The sequence below is a fragment of the Ursus arctos genome, unplaced genomic scaffold (genome assembly GCF_023065955.2).
Source record: "Ursus arctos isolate Adak ecotype North America unplaced genomic scaffold, UrsArc2.0 scaffold_1, whole genome shotgun sequence".
NCBI lineage: Eukaryota > Metazoa > Chordata > Mammalia > Carnivora > Ursidae > Ursus > Ursus arctos.
In genome coordinates this window covers 75,517,276-75,535,530 of record NW_026622763.1, presented here as the reverse complement: position 1 = coordinate 75,535,530, position 18,255 = coordinate 75,517,276, and the positions used below count along the sequence as shown (strand labels likewise).

Sequence of the window (18,255 nt, the reverse complement as noted above, 5' to 3'; positions counted from 1 at the left end):
TATATTTAGAGCTTTTCAAGTATCTTGAAAACACTCCCTAATTTTTTCCTTTGTGCTACAGAATACGTTCAGGCAAGTTAACGTCTTAAACCCTTTGAGTTCCCCGGCTGGGCTCCCTTAATACTTAAAAAAAGAAAAACTCAGGGACTTCTAAGGCACACCTGGTGGTTCAAAACACTCGAACAGAAAACAAGGGCATTAGTAGTGAGGCTGGCTGGTAATTGAAGAGAGCCTTGAATTTGCAAGCTTTCTGAGTATACGTATCAACATATTCGGAAAGAGGCATCAAATTGGTAACCTTGTTTAAATGGTAACAACCATGAAGGTTTTGATTAGAGATGTTATTAATTTACAATCGATATTCATCTTACCTTCTTTTTCCCCGTCATATTCCATTCTTTTAGAACTTGGACTGCACTGCCTAGACAAAGACAAAGAATCTTCAACACATATTCACGTAATAAAACACCACACAAAATTCATCTCTGTCTTTCCATCCTGGCAGCGAATTTTTTTTTTTGCTTTTTCATTTGTTTTGATACATCCTACCTTAATAAAAATGCCAGTTTCATTTTTTATTTCCAGATTTTCATTTAATTCACTGCATGATCTTGGTTTTATCAAAGTATTAAAGCCCCACTACATGAAGCTTACCTTTTTATCATTATGTTGTCTTACAGAAAATGAAATATACCTTGAGAATGTTCTGTTAGCTGTGTTGCCATAGGTGGAATGAAATTTGTTCTGTTTGATATATGAATCAAAATACCTGTAATCTTCCAGACCAAACATGGGATTTTGAATATTATTAACCAAGTGAATCAAAGCTTTTTGTGTGGCCATTCCTGCTCGTTTCCTGCCTCCACTCACTATATTCACAGCTTGCAGCGTGATACGGAGCACAGATTATCTGATGCTGGTTTTGCTCTCGTCACCGCGTACAGGGATGGGATGGGCTTTTCGGAAGGAAGGCTTCCACTTGGAAACAAAAAAATGTTCGTCGAATGACAAGCTGATCCCAGGTTTTCTCAATACTGTTCACATATGTATGTGGCCATGCACAGGCTCAAAGAGGAAAAACCTAACCTGATTAAGCTGTAAAATATTTAAAAAGACATGTTTACCGCTGATCAGCTATGACAACTGTCTCCACATGGCCTAATGAAGTTCTCTGCTCATTCCAATTGGGCGGGGCATCATTTCAACAGTAAGTTATTGGTAATGAGTACATGGGTTGTTTTCAATAGGTACTTCTAAAAGAGCATCTCTTAAATGTATTCTTTAAACAATTTTAAGCCTTCTCGTACAATCTCATTATACTAATAGTTCTCTACAATGAGTGTGTTGGCTAAACAAAGATAAACTTCAGGCTGGTCTTTATAACAAATTTCAAATTAGTAGGGTCCCAATTATTGAGTCATATGTCACTGTTAGATAAGCAGAAGGCCATATTGCTTTGACTAATGTGTAGACAGGCTAATTATTCCTATCTATTCAAAGTTTCCAAATCAATGCCACTCTTAGGCCTACTGAGTTACATGTACTTGAAATAATAAGACTGCACTTAAAAGTAAGCTATAATTCAGACTTTTTATTAACTGAGCTGGTCTCTCTCTCATCTGCCCAGAGAATTAATGTTTCACCGTATTTTCCTTTTGAAGAACTTTAAGAAGTCACTTTTATTAGGCTTCTTGGTTAATCAATCCAGGCTAATAATCATTAGGGTAGTTCTGACTTACAGCTAAACTTCAGTTTTCCAAATAAAATTAAAGAAAGTGTCAAGTACTATTCTTTTTAATCAGAGAAAGGAGGTGAGTTGCTTACTGCTTTAAATGCAATATTCAATTATCCCTCTAATTTTCATATTTTGACATAAATTCTATTTGCAGTTTGGACAATGAGCTTTTAGAGAGTAATTCTGAAGGAGAAATACTCATGTTCACAGCAAATTTTGAAACTGTTATTACTAAATTTTAATTACACTGAAACTGCTCAGAGCTTTTGAATCAAGCCACTCAGAAACGGTACTTTTAATATGCCTCATCAGTGATTCCTAACAAATATTTTTGAATCTCAGTGGTTTTTAAACAAGTTTTCCAATTGGTCCCCAACCAAAGTGATATGAGGTTTCTCAGCAATCAGTGACTTTTTCTAATGAGATCTCAACACTGACAAGGTGACAATTTCAAGGACATGCAAGGTGCTTTACTTAAATACAAATGGATTTGATGACAGTCTTTTAGTTTCTGGGCATCTGTGCATTTCATCAGGGTCACTCTGTAATAAAAACTTTCATGATGGGGAATGTGGGGGCTTCAATCCAAGTGCGGGTGGGGAGGAATGGGGATAATAACCTTTTTCCTTTCCTAAAGCTTTTTTCCATGCAAGCGATGTTGGCAAGTGAATCTTGAGAGTTTATCTGAGCCAGGTTGTGCAGATTTCCAAAAATTTTTTCTTGAGACAAATTGCACCAAATGCTGCAAATCAGATTAATATCAGATTCTCTAGTATTTGTTTCTTACGACTCAAAATTCTGTATCTGCTAGTACACGAGGCAGAAAAAAACAGAAAAGTTACTCACTCTGGGTCTGCCTGCAGGTCTATTTTGAATGACGATCATTTTTACATTCAATTTGGACCCTAAACCTTGACTGTCGATATCAGAATGTGAGAGTGTTGCCTGGTTTCAGGACCTTGCCTGAAATGCAATTATACTTGTAGAACTTGGGAAAATTATTCTATCCCTAGAAAAATAAGTAAATCAAACCATCCTTAACAAAGAAACAGGATATAACTGAGAAATGGGCTGACAGGTCTTCCCTGACCCTATTTATCAGATTATGTTTAGCTGGTCCATATTTATGACAGAGAAACTAATACCAGGATGGAAGACATATGGTGACTAAGGACAAGTATGAGATCTTTGTTCATAAATGGAACTTGTTCAATTAGGAGAAGAGAATTTCCCCATAATTTACAGAAAATACAAGGGAGTAGGTTATAAGTTTATAAGACAAACATATTCCTGAGACTTCAGGTTCTATAACATCACTGGCAATGGGTTGTCTGAAGAAAATTCTTCTTTTAGACAGCAAAAAGGTTCTAGAGGTAGATACGATGAATTGATATTCTGATTAATTAGGCAATGTCAAAATAAAAAACTAAGGATATTAAAGAATAAACCAGTCCTCTCAGACTGCGTAAAAATCATGTTCAAGGACGGCAGTCAATTAGGCCACATAGAACTATGCTGGCTGAAGAGTTGAGGAGGCCTTCCAAATCAGGAAGGAAGCGCATTACCCTCCATGAACAAGGATGCCATCAAGTAAAGGACATGTTTATAACAAACTGGAAAGACTGGTGGACAGTGGAATTAGTATCATTATAACAGGTATCTTTTGGAAATTAGCTACAATCTTTTTTTTTTTTTTAAATGAGGGAAAAAGAAATCCCCAATTCTGCTCTTAATGAGTATATAGATATGTTTTTAAAGCTTAGCATATTTTTATGAGAATTAAATTATTAGGAACTAATTGATATTCAATGCATTTGAGGAAAAAAATACAGAAGATAAAGAATATGTAGTTCTAACCGGTTCAGGGGTCATGCAGACTTACCATCCACGAAAGCCTGTACTGCTTTATCTACATTAAAATCAAACTGTTGTAGCACCAGGACTATTTCATTATTGCTTTTGTTGGGAACAACTGATCGAACTGCATAGATCTATGAAGAAAAAGAAAAGAGAAAGAAAGGTGAACACTTTAAATATTATTCATCTGTAAATTTCTCACTGGGTAGAATTGTAACTGTTAGAAAGGCCTTGAAAAGCCAACTAATCTCGCCTCTTGCCATTAAGCAGACTTGAGCATTTCAGACCACTGCAAATTCATCCTAGTAATCACCTCGATACCCTTTCTATTTATGTACACATTTTCACAAAGAGCTCCTTGTGGGGGCTGTAGTAGTGAGTGTGAAAAGCCAACTGTGGTCTTGCAATCAGCCCACCCCCAAGACTACAGATGCATGCAAGATGTGTTTCTAGTGAAGACACAGATTGTTTTCTGTCTCAGGCTCTCCTCTCCACGGGCTCAGGGGGTATCTTTGGAAAACTTACAGAAACAGCCTCACGCCTCAGCTTCTCTCATCTGCACAGTGGAAGCAGTCATCTCAAGGCTCACACAAGTATGTTGTAAAACTCCATTAATGTTTACAGAGATATAAAAATGTGGGGCATTGTACTTTTGAAATGGCAATCTTAGCACATTTCTGAAAATCAAACATTTAAAACAGTGTAGAAGTAAATACATATGAGGGCTAAGGATTTCAATAGGTTAAGTTGATAATAAAATTTTAATGACCTATATGTATTTCTTAATCAAATTTAGCACATGTTCTTTACTAATAGAATTAGTTGACCTCTGTCCCACAGAACCTGGAATTACTACAGGATGCTCTACTTATTTGAGCAAAACTTAGCTCCCCCAGCTTTCTATCATGGGGATTCCTGGAGCTGCTGCTGATAGACTCTAGAGTTCGCATGATGCAAAGGTAAGTGGTTTCCATAATGATGATCACGAAAGCACTGCACAATCTTTACATGTTTTCATCAAGGGTTCAATTACGGCTAATTGAGTTTTAGAGTTACATACAGTTTATTGTAATCAAATTCATGGACTATGGATTATATGGGTATGATATGGGTAATGTGACTCTATTGACCAGAACATTTAGTTAAGCAGTATATAGCCTGTTTTCTAATTATGTCAGAAAATAGGCAGTCTATTTCATATAGATCTGTATACTAGAGTATTTAGATTATCATGAGTGAACAGCACAAGCTGTGAGTACCTAACTTATAGAGGTTTGACATTATTGATCAGAGAGCTGGTTTTGAAACCTGACATTCATAAATGCTAAACATGTGGGTTTTACCAAGGACTCTAATACAATGTATATATTCGTACGTATGTGACTCAAGATTCCTTTAATTTTTTTTCTATTCTCACCTTTTATGGTTCTTAGCTTTTTAGCTTATACATTAAAAATAATTAACCTTTTCAGATATAAATTCTTCCTCACTTTTTCTACTTTCCCGCTTTAAAAATCCATTCAGTGAATATTTTTTTTTTTTTTTTTTGAATGCCTGTTGTGTGACAAGGCACCAAACTTCCTGGAACTTACAGACTAAAGAGGGATGTACACATTGATCAAATGATCACACACATAAATACATACTTATACATTGTGACTAATGCCCTACAATCATATAACAGGGAGACCTGACATTACATACATATGCTAACAGAAGAGATGGGTAGGAGGTAAGGGGAAAGGCATTTTACGTAGAGGGAACAGCATGGCTGAGGAGTGAGGCCCAGATGAGGAAGGAGTAGCTGGAGGTAAGGATGGAGGGAGGCAGTGGCTGAGGCTTTTATAATACAAGAAGAGGCCAGTTGTGGGCAGGGACTAAATCATGCAGGGCTTTCAAGGCCATGCAAAGGATTTAGGTCTTGTGGGCATCCCTTGACCATCCTTTCTTTTGTTAAGTTGGCCTTTCTTACTCATTCATCAGGTTAGAAAGACAGCTTTCTTGCCCTATCTCTATCTATCTATATTATTGTGTAAGTTAAGGTATACAGTGCATTGATTTGATTCATTTACATACCGAGAAATGATTAGCACCACAGCATTAGCTAATACCTCTATTCCATCACATAATTACCATTTCTTTTTTGTGGTGAGGACATTTAAGATCTACTCTCAACATCTTTCAAGTATATTATATAGCAATATTAGTTATAGTCATCATGTTGTACATTTGATCCCCACAACTTGTTATTCTTATAACCGGGAGTTGACCAATATCTCCCCATTTCTCTCTCTTTTTTTAAAGAAAAGCCAAGAGAAAGCAAGAACAGGCCTTCATCCAGGCCAGGAAATTCACTAACAGTGTGTGTCCAACAACAGATGCAATTGGCCTAATAGTTACTAGTCCACTGGAGTTATGTATAAACATTACATGTACCCTTCTAATGTAGTTCTTTAATTTATTATTTATTTTTTAAAAAGATTTATTTATTTTGCAAGAGGGACAGAGAGTCTGAAGCAGACTCTGTGATGAGTGCGGATTTTGCAAGAGGGACACAGAGTCTGAAGCAGACTCTGTGATGAGTGCGGAGCCTGACATGGGTGGGGCTCGATCTCTGGACCCTGAGATCATGACCTGAGCTGAAACCAAGAGTCAGATGCTCAACCAACTGAGCCAGCCAGGCGCCCCTGTAGTTCTTTTAAATAAAATTCTAGCATTTCAAGCATTTCAAGGTTGCTTAGTATTATAAAAAATTTCTTAATAATTATCATTATTATTACTATATCAGCCACACCCTTCTATATAATGCAATGACTAGTTATTAATTACATTAACTGCATTATAATTACATTAGACCAAAGTTTTCAATCTACTGGCACAATTGTGTGATGAGTAAAGACCCAGAATTATGAAATAAACATAAAGTAACTGTTGTCCTTGCCTCCAGTCTCTCCTCTGCAAAACACATTTTATTATGTTAAGGTAAAACATAATATACAATCCACAGCTTATGGAGACGCTTCCTTTCTAGACATTTATACAACTCTTGCCTATTCCTCTTTAAAAGGAAAAAAATATAGATATAGATGTAGGTCAGATAGAGAAAACATCTATCCTTGTCATTTTATATATCCTAGCTCTAAACATATCCTAAGAAAATTGCCAATAACCGAGTTCTGATATCAAATCTAACTATGAATATTGCATACAATTCTCAGAGGAAGATACTTAAGACAGGAACATCACGTTTTAAAGAAATGAGAAAAAAGAAAAGGAAAAAGAATTTCTGCCTATTCTTACATGTTCCACAGTGATGTTGAATTCTAGTGAATTTCTGGGCCAAGCACCGTGTTTGCTTTAATCACAGGGCTTGGCTAATGTGAAGAGAGTCGTTTTGTTTTTCCACCTTCCTATTTATATACTCACTACATCATTTTCCAATGAAAACATCTCTGAGAAAGATGGAGAAATCCTGTGTGCTCGTATGTGCACATAAAATACAGGCACCTCACGGTGTCACTATTCACGATGCAGTGGAGTATAAGGGGTCCAAGCATTTAAATCTAAAAAAGACCTCATTTAAAAATAAGGACGGACGACCCAAGCAGGGTTATGGCGAGGTTGTACTGCAAGGCTGCCTTTGCATTTGGAAATGAAGCTCCTAGAGGAACGGATCAATCAATGCGTGACTAATGGTAGTTTGCATACGGGGAGCTCATAAAATTCACGCCTGCAGTGTTTTGCAGAGACTGTTTTTGGCGCGGCTGCGCCTCTACTTCACTGCCACAGCCCAAGCCGGCGTGGCTGCTGCTGCAGCTTCGCCCTGAAGCCCACTGTTTGCCCCTCCAGGGTCCTCACGCCACACACACAGCAGTCCAGGAGGGGCGGACCATCGGACCGCGAGCTCGGCAGCGGTGCATTTAGCAACTGCTTTACCCTTTCTCAGATCAGGCTTCCCTTGTTTTGCTTCTACTAATTCAAATCTGGTTTGGCAAACTCAATTTGCAATTGCGAAATCTGTCTTTTGCACCTCAAAAGTTGTTTTGATTTTACCTTCAGCCTTTTAATCTCTCCTTCCTTCCTCTCTCGGGGGCTTTCTATCTGGCTCGGCAGGCTCGGCCCAATCTGCCTCAGGCCCGCCCTGCTGGCGGTCCGCCCGCGCTAGGCAGCGAGGCCCTGTGGCTTTCACAGACGCTGTTTGGTTTCAGTTTCCCACATTAACCTACCTCCCCTAGACTTGAGTTGTCTGGTTTAAGAGCTGTTAGCGGATTTCCTTGTTCACAGTGTGCATTTTGTAAGCCTGTCTGTGATGACTCCTTAGAAATTCTTCTTGGCTTACTGATGAGTCAGTTAGGCTATGTCTGAGTTTCAAAAATGGTTCTCTGACCAAGGTTTTCAATCCACCTACACAGCTGTGTGATCAGTAAAGACCCAGTATTACCCAATAAACATAAAATAACTGCTCTCTCTGCTTCCAGTGTCTCCCCTGCAAATTCATGCCTAGGCTGCTGCCAGACTGCACTTCCTAAAGTATAATCACGGCCATTTAATTCCCTTTCTTAAGAAGAAAGCTACATCTCTATAACCTGGCATTCAACCTGCCCCTCCAAACGCCCCTCCTGCTCTGCCCAGTATTAGCTCCCCACCCCCACCTCTGTGAGCTCTGCCCTTGACATGAGAGGTGTCTGCTTGTCCGAATCATAGAAGGTCCAGCTGAAATGCCAGGTGTTCCATGAAGTCCTTCTCTACTAGCCCTGCCATAAGTCACCCCGCCTCCTTTCAATTCCCACAGCCTTTATCATGAGGTGTCTCGTACACTTAGCTCCTTCTACTCTCTATCCTAAGTGGGTCCGTGCTGTGTTTACTAGATGGTAAGTGACATAAGGGCAAGAGTTCTCTCCTCAGACCTTTCTGCATAATCAACATGCCCACCCCGCCTGACTAATAACGTGTATGGAGTAGGTACTTAACGCTATTTGTTGAGTGAGAGACTGCCAACACGTAGCTATATCCGGCTGCTGTTTTGAGTCAAAGAAGAAGCTGCCAGCAGGTTTGGGCCCTCCCATAATTGCCTTTACCGTCCACAATAACACAGGGGGCAGGGGGGAGTCAGTGGACTGTGATATGACCTCAACATTATATGGGTAGGGAGAATATGCAACTGTCCTCTAAATATCAATAACAAAGATGGGAAGGATATTTAGGAGACTCGACAGTTTTACTTTCTTTTAGGTACTCATAGTATTTTGTGAAATTTTAAAAATATGAAATAGCATAGTAACTGCCTGTCATTTCAAAGGTCAGCCCAGCAGACAGATATTGGTTAAGCCCCTACTAAGGCATAGGCACTGAGGACACAAAGGGGACCAGGATACAGTTCCTGCCCTTAGAGGGACAGGGTAGCAGTGGAGCCAGAACTGTTTGGTCCTCAATGTGTACAGTCACCCTGTGCTGTCTTTATGAACAAGGTGCTGCAGTACTACAGAGAAAGTAGCAGGAAAGTTTGCCTGAGGAGGGGAGGTACTTTACAGAGGAGACAGCCAAATACCTCAGAAGGAGTTTTGGAATTAAACAGACCTACGGTCTAATCTTGGTCCTGCTGCATGCTAGCTCTAGGACCTTGGATGAACTGCTGAAATTGTTAAAACTTGGTTTTGTAGCTGTAAAATGAGGATACTACCTGCTAGAGTCTCAGTAAAAATGAAAAGAGACGATGCATGTAAAGTGTTTGATATAGAATTTGGCATATATTTGCTGCTCAATAAATTTTAGAAAGTGTTGGAGCATTTACATTGGGCCACGAAGAAGAAGGGTCCCTCTGGCATGTCATTGAAATGGAAAGAACATGTGGCTAGGGTGATGGCCAAACCTTACTTACATAGCTCTCCTTCTTAAGAAACTTCCTGCACAGCCTCACTGAACAGTCAGTGGACCCAAGGCTCTCCTCAATCCCTCCCTCTCCCGCAAGCTGATGTGCCAGAAGGAAGTCCATCTCTAGCGTAGCTAACAACAGGTGCTTTCTCTACCCCCACCCCCTGCTTCTTTCATTATTTATTCACTAAATGCCTTCTATGGTCAGGCACTGTACTAGTGGCTGGATACAGTAGCAACAAAACAGATATGATCACAACAAACCTATAGAGGAAAAGACATGCGAACGTGTAAATCTAAAATGTATATAACTGCAACTCATGCTAAATGAGTGATATGAAGGAAGCAGTCAGGATGTAGTGACAATGATCACAGGGGTCAGGAAGTGGCCTGGCAGAAAAGACAAAGTGGGCTAATCAGACTGTCCGCCTGGGGAGTCTGGACTATTCGACACACTGGGAGAGCACAGAGTGAGATGAAGAGGGGCTCTTCTGGAGCTGCCTCACTTCCTGCCTTCCCTGCTTCTTTAACTTTTCTGGAAGTCCCATGAGACCCTAGCAGACCTTTCTAATAACCTCTCTTGTACTTGCACAAGTTTGAGAGGGTTTCACTTTCTAAAATAAGCAGCAAGTACCTAGATGCAACACTAACAGCGAGGGCTGAAAATAAAAATAATAAAGCCAAATAATCGATTCAATTGGCAAAGGGGAGAAATGGACAATTTTACAGATAAATCCAGTTAGAATGTGAAGGACAGAATGGAGAAGGCCCATGAGCCTTGTTCACAGACCTCTTCCTGTACTCGTGTTGACATAATTACTCATGTGACTATTTGTCCCATTGGGATATGAGCTCCTGAGTGAGAGAGACCATAGGTTTATGTTTATGGGGGCCTAGAACAAAGGGTGGCATTCAGTAGATGATTCATAAATGTTTGCTGAATAGATGAATGTTTGTTGAATAGATGAATGTTTTGTCGAATAGATGAATGTTTCCTGAATAGATGACTGTTTCGTTGAATAGATGAACAATGGAATGAACTGAAGGAAGTAGGGAGTCTTGTAAGATGGCCACTGAAATATTCCAGTTTTATTTATGTTTTTTTCCCAGTGCATTTCTGAAATTCAGTGTAAAGCATGACAGTATTAAAAAAAGTATTCAAGCCCAAAACGGACGGAGTACTTCCTAAGTACCAGGCACTGTATATGGCCAGTGCCACCCTTGAGGAGCTTGCAGTCTTGCAGCTTCATCTTATCCCTTACAATAAGGACAGCAATCAAACAGCCAGCAACCTCCTTTTCACATCAGCGAGAACCAGAGTTATTTATGGGTTTGCCATTCCTGCAACTCTGAAAGGAGTTTTATAATCAGCTTTGGTCACATTTCTCAAATGCTGAGCCGTTCAGAGATGCCTCCAAAACAGCTCATCTGTGTATGTTTTGCTTCACTTGCTGGACCAACTAATATTATCTACACGCTAATGAAGGCACTTCTCGTATGAATCTTCTTGAGGAAGAAAATACTCTTTGTAGACCAGTACCTCTGCATCACGGATAATTCTATAATTTAATTGCCTTTTCTAACATCTACTTTCTGCCAGCAAAAAAATATGCATGAGGTGTTGTCATGTTCTACTTGGCTGACTTTTGGGGAATTAACACCAGGGGTACAAACCAAAATTAACTTTTTTTTTTGGCAGGAAACCAGGTTTAGAAGGAATAATGAAGATTTGAAAGTGGGAAAAAAAATGCAATTTTCATAGAATCATGGGAAGTTTAAAGGAGAGAAGATCTTAGAGATAGGCTAGTTGTGGCTTTTCAAACTTTAAAGTACATTCAAATCACCTAGGAATCTGATCAGAATGCAGAATCTGATTCAGATGCTTGGGGCAGAGCCCAAAATTCTGCATTTCTAATAAGCTCCCGGGTGATGAAGATGCTGCTTGTCCAAGGATGTGGTAGGCGCCCAAGACACACATGTCCCAATCCCCTGGAACCTGAGAATATGTTAGGTTACATGACAAATTAAGGTTGCACAGAATTAAGGTTGTTAGTCAGGTGACTTTGAAATGGGGAGATTATCCTGGATTATCTCAGTGGTCCCAATATAATCACAGGCTCCTTATAAGCGGAAGGAGGAGGAAGAGAGTCAATGTCAGAGTGATGCAATGTGATAAAGACCTGACCGGCTATTGCTAAGTCTGAAGATGAAAGGGACCATGACCAAAGAGTACAGGCAGCTTCTAGAAGCTGGAAAAGGCAAGAAAACAAATTCTGTACCTAGAGCCTCCAGAGAGGAACACAGCCCTTGCTGACATCTTGATTTTAGCCCAATGATAACCGTTTGGACTTCTGATTTCCAGAAAAGTAGGATAATCAATTCGTGGTATTTAAAGCTACTAAATTTGTGGTGATTGCCTACAGCAAAGGGAAACTAATAAAATGCAGTACAATTTGAGGAGAAAAGGTCTACCCCTTTCTTCTTTCTAATATGGGGATGTCTTTTCCTTGCTTGCCAACTAACCTCTTTTAAAAAAATACACCTTCCAGGGGCATCTGAGTGGCTCAGTCTATTAAGTGCCTGCCTTCGGCTCAGGTCATGATCTTGGGGCCTGGGATCGAGCTCCAACCCGTGCTGGGCTCCCTGCTCAGTGGGGAGTCTGTTTTTCCTTCTCCCTCTGCCCCTCCACCCCTAGTTCGTGCTCTCCTCTCTCAAATAAATAAATAAAATCTTTAAAAAAAATACACGTTCCAAAGGGCAGCACTCCGCACCACACACACATATTTTGAGGGAATTCTAACTACTCATTCAAGCCAGATTTTGTGAGGTACGGTGACAAGAATATGACACAATCTTTGCCCCCAGGAACTGAGTGGGAAAATAAGGCAAAGTCATAAATAACAACTAGATAAGAGTCATTCTGACAACAAAATCCTCTCTGATTCACATGTTCTCTATGCTTCCTTTCACTATCCCTCACAGATTCCTTTTGCTTTTCGCCTGGACTCTGCAAACAGCCTTCTGACTGAATTCTCTGGCTTGGTTTTCACCTCTCTCCAAACCATCTTAAAACAATCACTGCACAATTAATCTCCCCAAAATGGTTGAGTATGTTTATCTGACTGAGGGCAGGAGCCGGCAATGAGACAGAATTTGAGCAGAGGAAAGACAGGAGATGAATTAGGAAACAAAGTCCCAGAGGAAATGAAAGAAAATGGTATCAAAATCCATGTGGAAAAGCAAGCTTTGGAAAGGAGTGGAGTTTCTTTTCTCTCACTCTTGGAATTCTGGGAAAGGAGAAAAAGGAAGATATAATGCAAATTTGAGATTGTGAAGAGGAAAATGTAAGGAAACTGTTTCCTGAGGCAGAGTTTTAGAGCTTGCTTCAGGCCTTAGAAAGTGGGAACAGGCTTACAGCTGCCTTATGGGAAGGTGAGAGGATTGATAAATGGAAGAATGAAGAGCCGGAGTGAGGGTCCATGAACGCCGGACTGCACAGATTTGTCATGATCTTCCCTGGCACTTCTCAGGAAGCCAGGTGCAAGAGCAGAGCAAAGGAATGACTCAAGGTTACAAACTATAAGGAACACAGTGGTACAGCTTAGGGCTCAGGAGATGGGGACCGAGAATCATAAATGTAGCTGATGGAGGCATCTGTGGTCTATGGAGAGGGATGATGGACTGAGAGTAGGGAGAGGCTGAGGGATCCTGTCAAGAACACAGAGTAGATGTCAAAGAGAGGGAGAGGCTGAGAGAGGTCAGTGAAAAGAACGATGTGGCCAGACAGCAGATGTTAGATATTGCCAGTCCTTGGTCCTAGTCCTCTGGGGTGAAAATATGATCCTTTTCCTCAAGACCAGCCCTTTACTTTTCTCAAGGAACCAGTGTTCCACAGAATGCCATCCTTTATGGAGTAAAGCAGTTTTTTTTTTTTTTTAAATCAGCAGTGCTTCCCAGGCTTTTACCACCCTGGTCAAGCTCCTCTAAGTGCATCTGAAATGTGGTTCGAATAGAAACACATTTTTCCAGGAGTGGTTGGATCAGAGGAGAGGACTGTGGAACCTGCACCTGTCCTGGTTGGGCTCCATTTATCCATTAAAGGAATCTAAGATGGCATTAGCGCTTTTAGGAGTCACATCAATTACTGGCTGAAACGGGAGCTTACTTTGCTACTAATACACCCTGGATTGTTTCTGTGACAAGTGTCCCCTGTCCTATACTTGTGCAGCAACTAGAATACAAGGGTAGGATTTTGCGCTTGTCTTTGTTAAATTTCAGTCTATAAATTCTGACCCACCCCTCAATCCAGCTGTTATAGGTACCCTTGCTTTGCCCCCCCCCAAAACATGGAATGCATTAGCCATTCTTTCTAACTTTGTATCATTTTTTAAATTAGTTGGTATTTCTATATTTTATCCAAACTGATGTGAAGTTTGGATGGGCCAGAGCCAAGTACAGAGGCCAGAGTATTACTACGAGAACTTCCTTCAGAGCTGATGTTTACCTCTTAACCCATGTTTGTTTGTTTATTCATTCAGTCAGTCACCATGTACAGACTATGCTGAAAGCTGGACTGCAGGCGGACAGGCACACTCCCTGACCGGCTTTGGAGTTAATCGTGTAGGGAGGCAGATGTTCGCTGAATGTTACAGAAGGGAAAATAAAGACGCTTTGGGTGCCAGGCACAAGGGAACCTATCCCAATCTAGAATCAGGGAAGCCCCATCCAAGAACTGAGGATGAAGGGTGATTAAGGCCAGGAGAGGGCAGGGGGGAAGAAATGGGGGTGTTCCAAGAAAAGCATACAACATCTAGTAATGGACAGGACAGAGTGACTAGAAGCTCGTTCAAAGCAATGACGCTCCAGGACTGTGGGAGCATTAAATGCTAAAAGGAAGGGGATTTCAGATGAAGCTGGATTGAAAAGGCATGGGGTAAAGTTGTGCAGGGCTCTGCAAGCCGTCCTGTCATTTTGAGCCTTATTCTAAGGGCAAGCCATTGAATGGTTTTACTCAGAAGAGGAGAGTGATCGTTACATACTTAAGAAGGTCACCGTTGTTTCTATATAGATGAGCAGCAGGAGGTCAAGTGGATGGCAGGGTTCTAATGTAGTGTCCAGGGACAGAAAACAGGCCAAGATGGGGCAGTTTAGAGAACGACTCCCAGATCAGTTGGGAGAAGTGACTGACTGGTGTTTAAGCAGGTGTGAGGAAATAGGAAGACGAAGGACTATGGATGAGCCAGGTTTCTGGCTTGACCGTTTATGTGACAGTGCTGTCATCTGAGAGACAAGGAGCTCTGGTAGAGGGGCAGCACTCTACTTGAGGGGTTTGTGAGGTCTCCACATATCCAGATACCTGAAAGCAGCTCAATCTCTAAATCCGAAGCTCCAAAGAGGAACCAAGCCAGGAAAACAGATTAGGGCACTGTCGGCATCAAACAGCGGTGCTCAGCGCTGGCTTCAAACTGGAATCACCTGGTGAATTTTAAACATATCCCTACACCTAAGTCCCATCTCCAACAATTAAATCCGGGCCTTGTCATTGATTATTTTTTTGTTTTCTTAGTGATTCTAATGTCCATCCAGAAACTGAGAACCATGAATGAGAAATGGAACGGAAGTTCTAGATAAGGAAGGGACGGTGTGGAAGAAAAAGAAAAGAGAGTAGCATAGGACAGACCTCTTTTTAGGTAGGACTGCTCACCTATCAATGAATTTACCTGAGTGCACTATCTAGCCCCCCACACCTCTCCACTATTTATGCAACATCATAACTTCAAACGTATCAGTTCTAGTTTAGGACACTTTTGCTAACTTTCGAGAGGGTATTCCAGATATCTACTGCTTCATAGTCACCCCAGAACTTTGTGGTTTAAAACAACAATCGATCTGTAATTTTTCAACATTTCTGTGGGTCAGGAATTTGGGAGTTCAGCTGCGTAGGTCTGGCTTGGGGTCTCTTGTGCAGATAGATGGAGGAGCTTGTATAGCCGGGCAGAGGGCGCAGGCTCGGGTGGGGTCTGGCTGGGCATATTTCTCTCTCTCTCTCTCTCCTTATGTAAACTCAGGCATTCTCCATGTGGCCTCTGCTTATGGGCTAGTCTGGGCTTTCTCACAACATGGTGGGCTTAGACTAGTTAGATTGTTCATATGGCAGCCCAGAGGACCAGCATGAGTGTCCCTGCTAGTAAGAAAGAGGCTGAATCACCTAGTTTGAGAAGTCACATGGTGTTACCTCATTTTTACTGCCCTGGTCAGCCAGTTCCAAAAATCTACCTAATTTAAAAAATGTTACAGCCAGTGGAGAATACGATCTACCTCAAAGGGTTAAAAACAACCACCGTCACCCAGATTTCTTTCCATCAATTCTAGGTCTACACTTTTGTCAATTCACTGAACATTTGAGGGGGAAAAAAGCAAATTAACTGAACGGTTGTTGTAATACTAAATTAAAACTGACAGTTTAAAGTTATATAACTGCTTTAATTCCTAGAAATAACCTGATGACTTGTAGAGCAAGAGATACTCAAATGGACTTTTCTCCTATCTACTGAAATAGTAAAATCAGATAACCAAAGTGTCCATGATAAAATTTTAATTTTAGTCCATGATAAAATTTTCGTATTAGAATTCTGACCTTTAATCTGATACTTGCAGGTTTAAAAAAATATATCAAATGGCTGCTATTAGCAGCAGTGGTCCCTCTAATCCATATTGAGACAAGCAATGAGCTTTATACACATTTCATTTTATCCATTTAGTGCATGGATTCAGTATATACCTGCATGTTTACTATAACTGTGCTTGATTCCTCATATTTTCCCAGAACTACCAGTTAGATTTGCACATAATTTAGAGCAGAGTGAGCCCCTGAGTCCACTGGAAGTGTTTTTAGCCAGCCTGTTACACCTACACAGTATTAGGATTAGGTAAATAGTCTGTCTAGACATTTTCTCTGAAGAATTCCACATTTGGACTTATCAGTGAGGACAAAAAAAGGCAATGTTATTTTTACAACGGATTTTTATTTTTGAGATTTTAATCAGAATAGAAAAGTATGATGCTTTTAATTGATCTTCTGCTTCTAACTTAGAAAATTCAGTAAAAATCTTTCCTCCTTTTCTTTGGAATTTAAGGTCTCTACTTTGGGGGGAAAAGATAATTACTGACATACACTCTCTCTCTGGGTTTTTTTCCCCTTGCTCAATTCACAGAACTTTTCAGATAAAGAGTACCAGGAAGATATAAGTCACGATTACCATTTAATCAATACCAGAATAAAGAAGTTAATTACCTGTTAGTCAATACCGGAATAAAGGAGTTAAGTTAATCTCTAAATTATATCAACCTTGGATATTTTTTCACTGTGGTGTGAAGTAAGGAGACTGTCTAAACGCCATGGAAACCAGAAACACTCTCTTTGGGGGAAGTGTATTTGTTTTCACCTACATACTTTGTTTTAATTCTAACAGGCTTGAGCAATTCAAAACAGGCATGCTGGTTTAAACATCAGTAAAAATTATCATCTGTCCAACTGTGACTGATCGTATTTTCCTGATGATTTCATGAGTTTGTTAGTTTGCTCTTCCTCTAAAGGCAGCAAAAGAGAGTTAAAACTCATTTGCACATTCAGTCTTAGTTGAATAGCTAAAATTACAATTTCAGTCCATAAAAAAGCCAGACATTAACAAATGCTCATTGATGGATAAGTGGATAAAGAAATGCGGTATGTACATACAATGGAATACTCTTCAGCCTTAAAAAAAAGAAGGAAATCCTGTCCTATGTGACTACATGGATGAATTCTGAGGATATTCTGCTAAGTGAAATAAGCCAGACACAGGATGAATGCAGCATGATTCCACTCATATGAAGTCTCAAAACAGTCAAACTCATACAGAAGCAGAGAGTAAGAACAGGGCTTGCCAGAGTCTGGGGGAAAAAAGAACAGGAAGTTGCTTTTCAATGGGTAGAAAGTTTCAGTTTTACAAGATGATTAAGTCCTAGGGATGTGCTGTGTGACACTGTGCCTATGGTAAATAACGCCTTGCATGCTTAAAGAGGGTAGATCTCATGGAAATGTTCTTACCACAATAAAAGAAAAAATGTTAGCTTTAGGTTATGCAATTGATCCCTATCATCATTTCAAAACTTTTTTTTTTTTTTTTTACTGATAGTTATCTTCAAGGATTAAGAAGCAGAGTTCTGAAGGGTGTGCAGACAGGGTGACATCAGAAATGCCCTACCAGCGAACCATAAATGGACCTTAGAGCTGTTTTAATCAAATTTCTTGATGTTACAAGAAACTGAGTACAGAGAGATTATGTCCTACACTTGAACTGAGGCAGCTCATTTGTTTCAGAGCTGACTGCCTCCAGGCTTTCTGACCCGTGATGCAGTTCACTTTGTCGGTCTTATAAGACACCTCTAAAGTGGGAAAGACCATGAATTTATCCAACAGTAGAGTTGGAAAGGATTTTGGAAATCCTCTGCATGAATTCCCTCATTTGGCAGATAAAGAAACTGAAGTTCCGAGAGGTATCAACCAAAGGATACACAGTTTTTCAGCAGAATCAACATGCTTTGTTTCCTTACATGTGATTAGAAATAGAGTACATTTTTAATAGAAAATAAGACCCCCAAATTATTATTTGCTGGAGAACTTAAGACTCCCTATACTAGTGGCGGTATGGCTCAGCTGGCTAAGGGAGGGGCAATCCTGGAGTCTGCCTGTTAATTTACTAATTAACAGTGGTTCTCAAACTTTCTATTAATTCTCTTCAATGAACATA

General features: G+C 40.2%; 1 protein-coding gene across 8 annotated transcripts in view; it reads right to left on the bottom strand.

The window, feature by feature from the left end:
* SPATS2L (spermatogenesis associated serine rich 2 like) overlaps nucleotides 1-18,255 on the bottom strand; it is a 160,516-nt gene that overhangs the window by 54,107 nt on the left and 88,154 nt on the right. For all 8 annotated transcript variants that reach the window (XM_057303784.1, XM_026492237.4, XM_048213962.2 and 5 more), the window contains 2 exons: nucleotides 3,618-3,726; nucleotides 372-421 (listed from right to left, as the gene is read on the bottom strand). In XM_057303784.1, coding sequence (XP_057159767.1) covers nucleotides 372-421; nucleotides 3,618-3,726 — 159 coding nt within the window. The remainder of the gene's footprint in view (nucleotides 1-371; nucleotides 422-3,617; nucleotides 3,727-18,255) is intronic.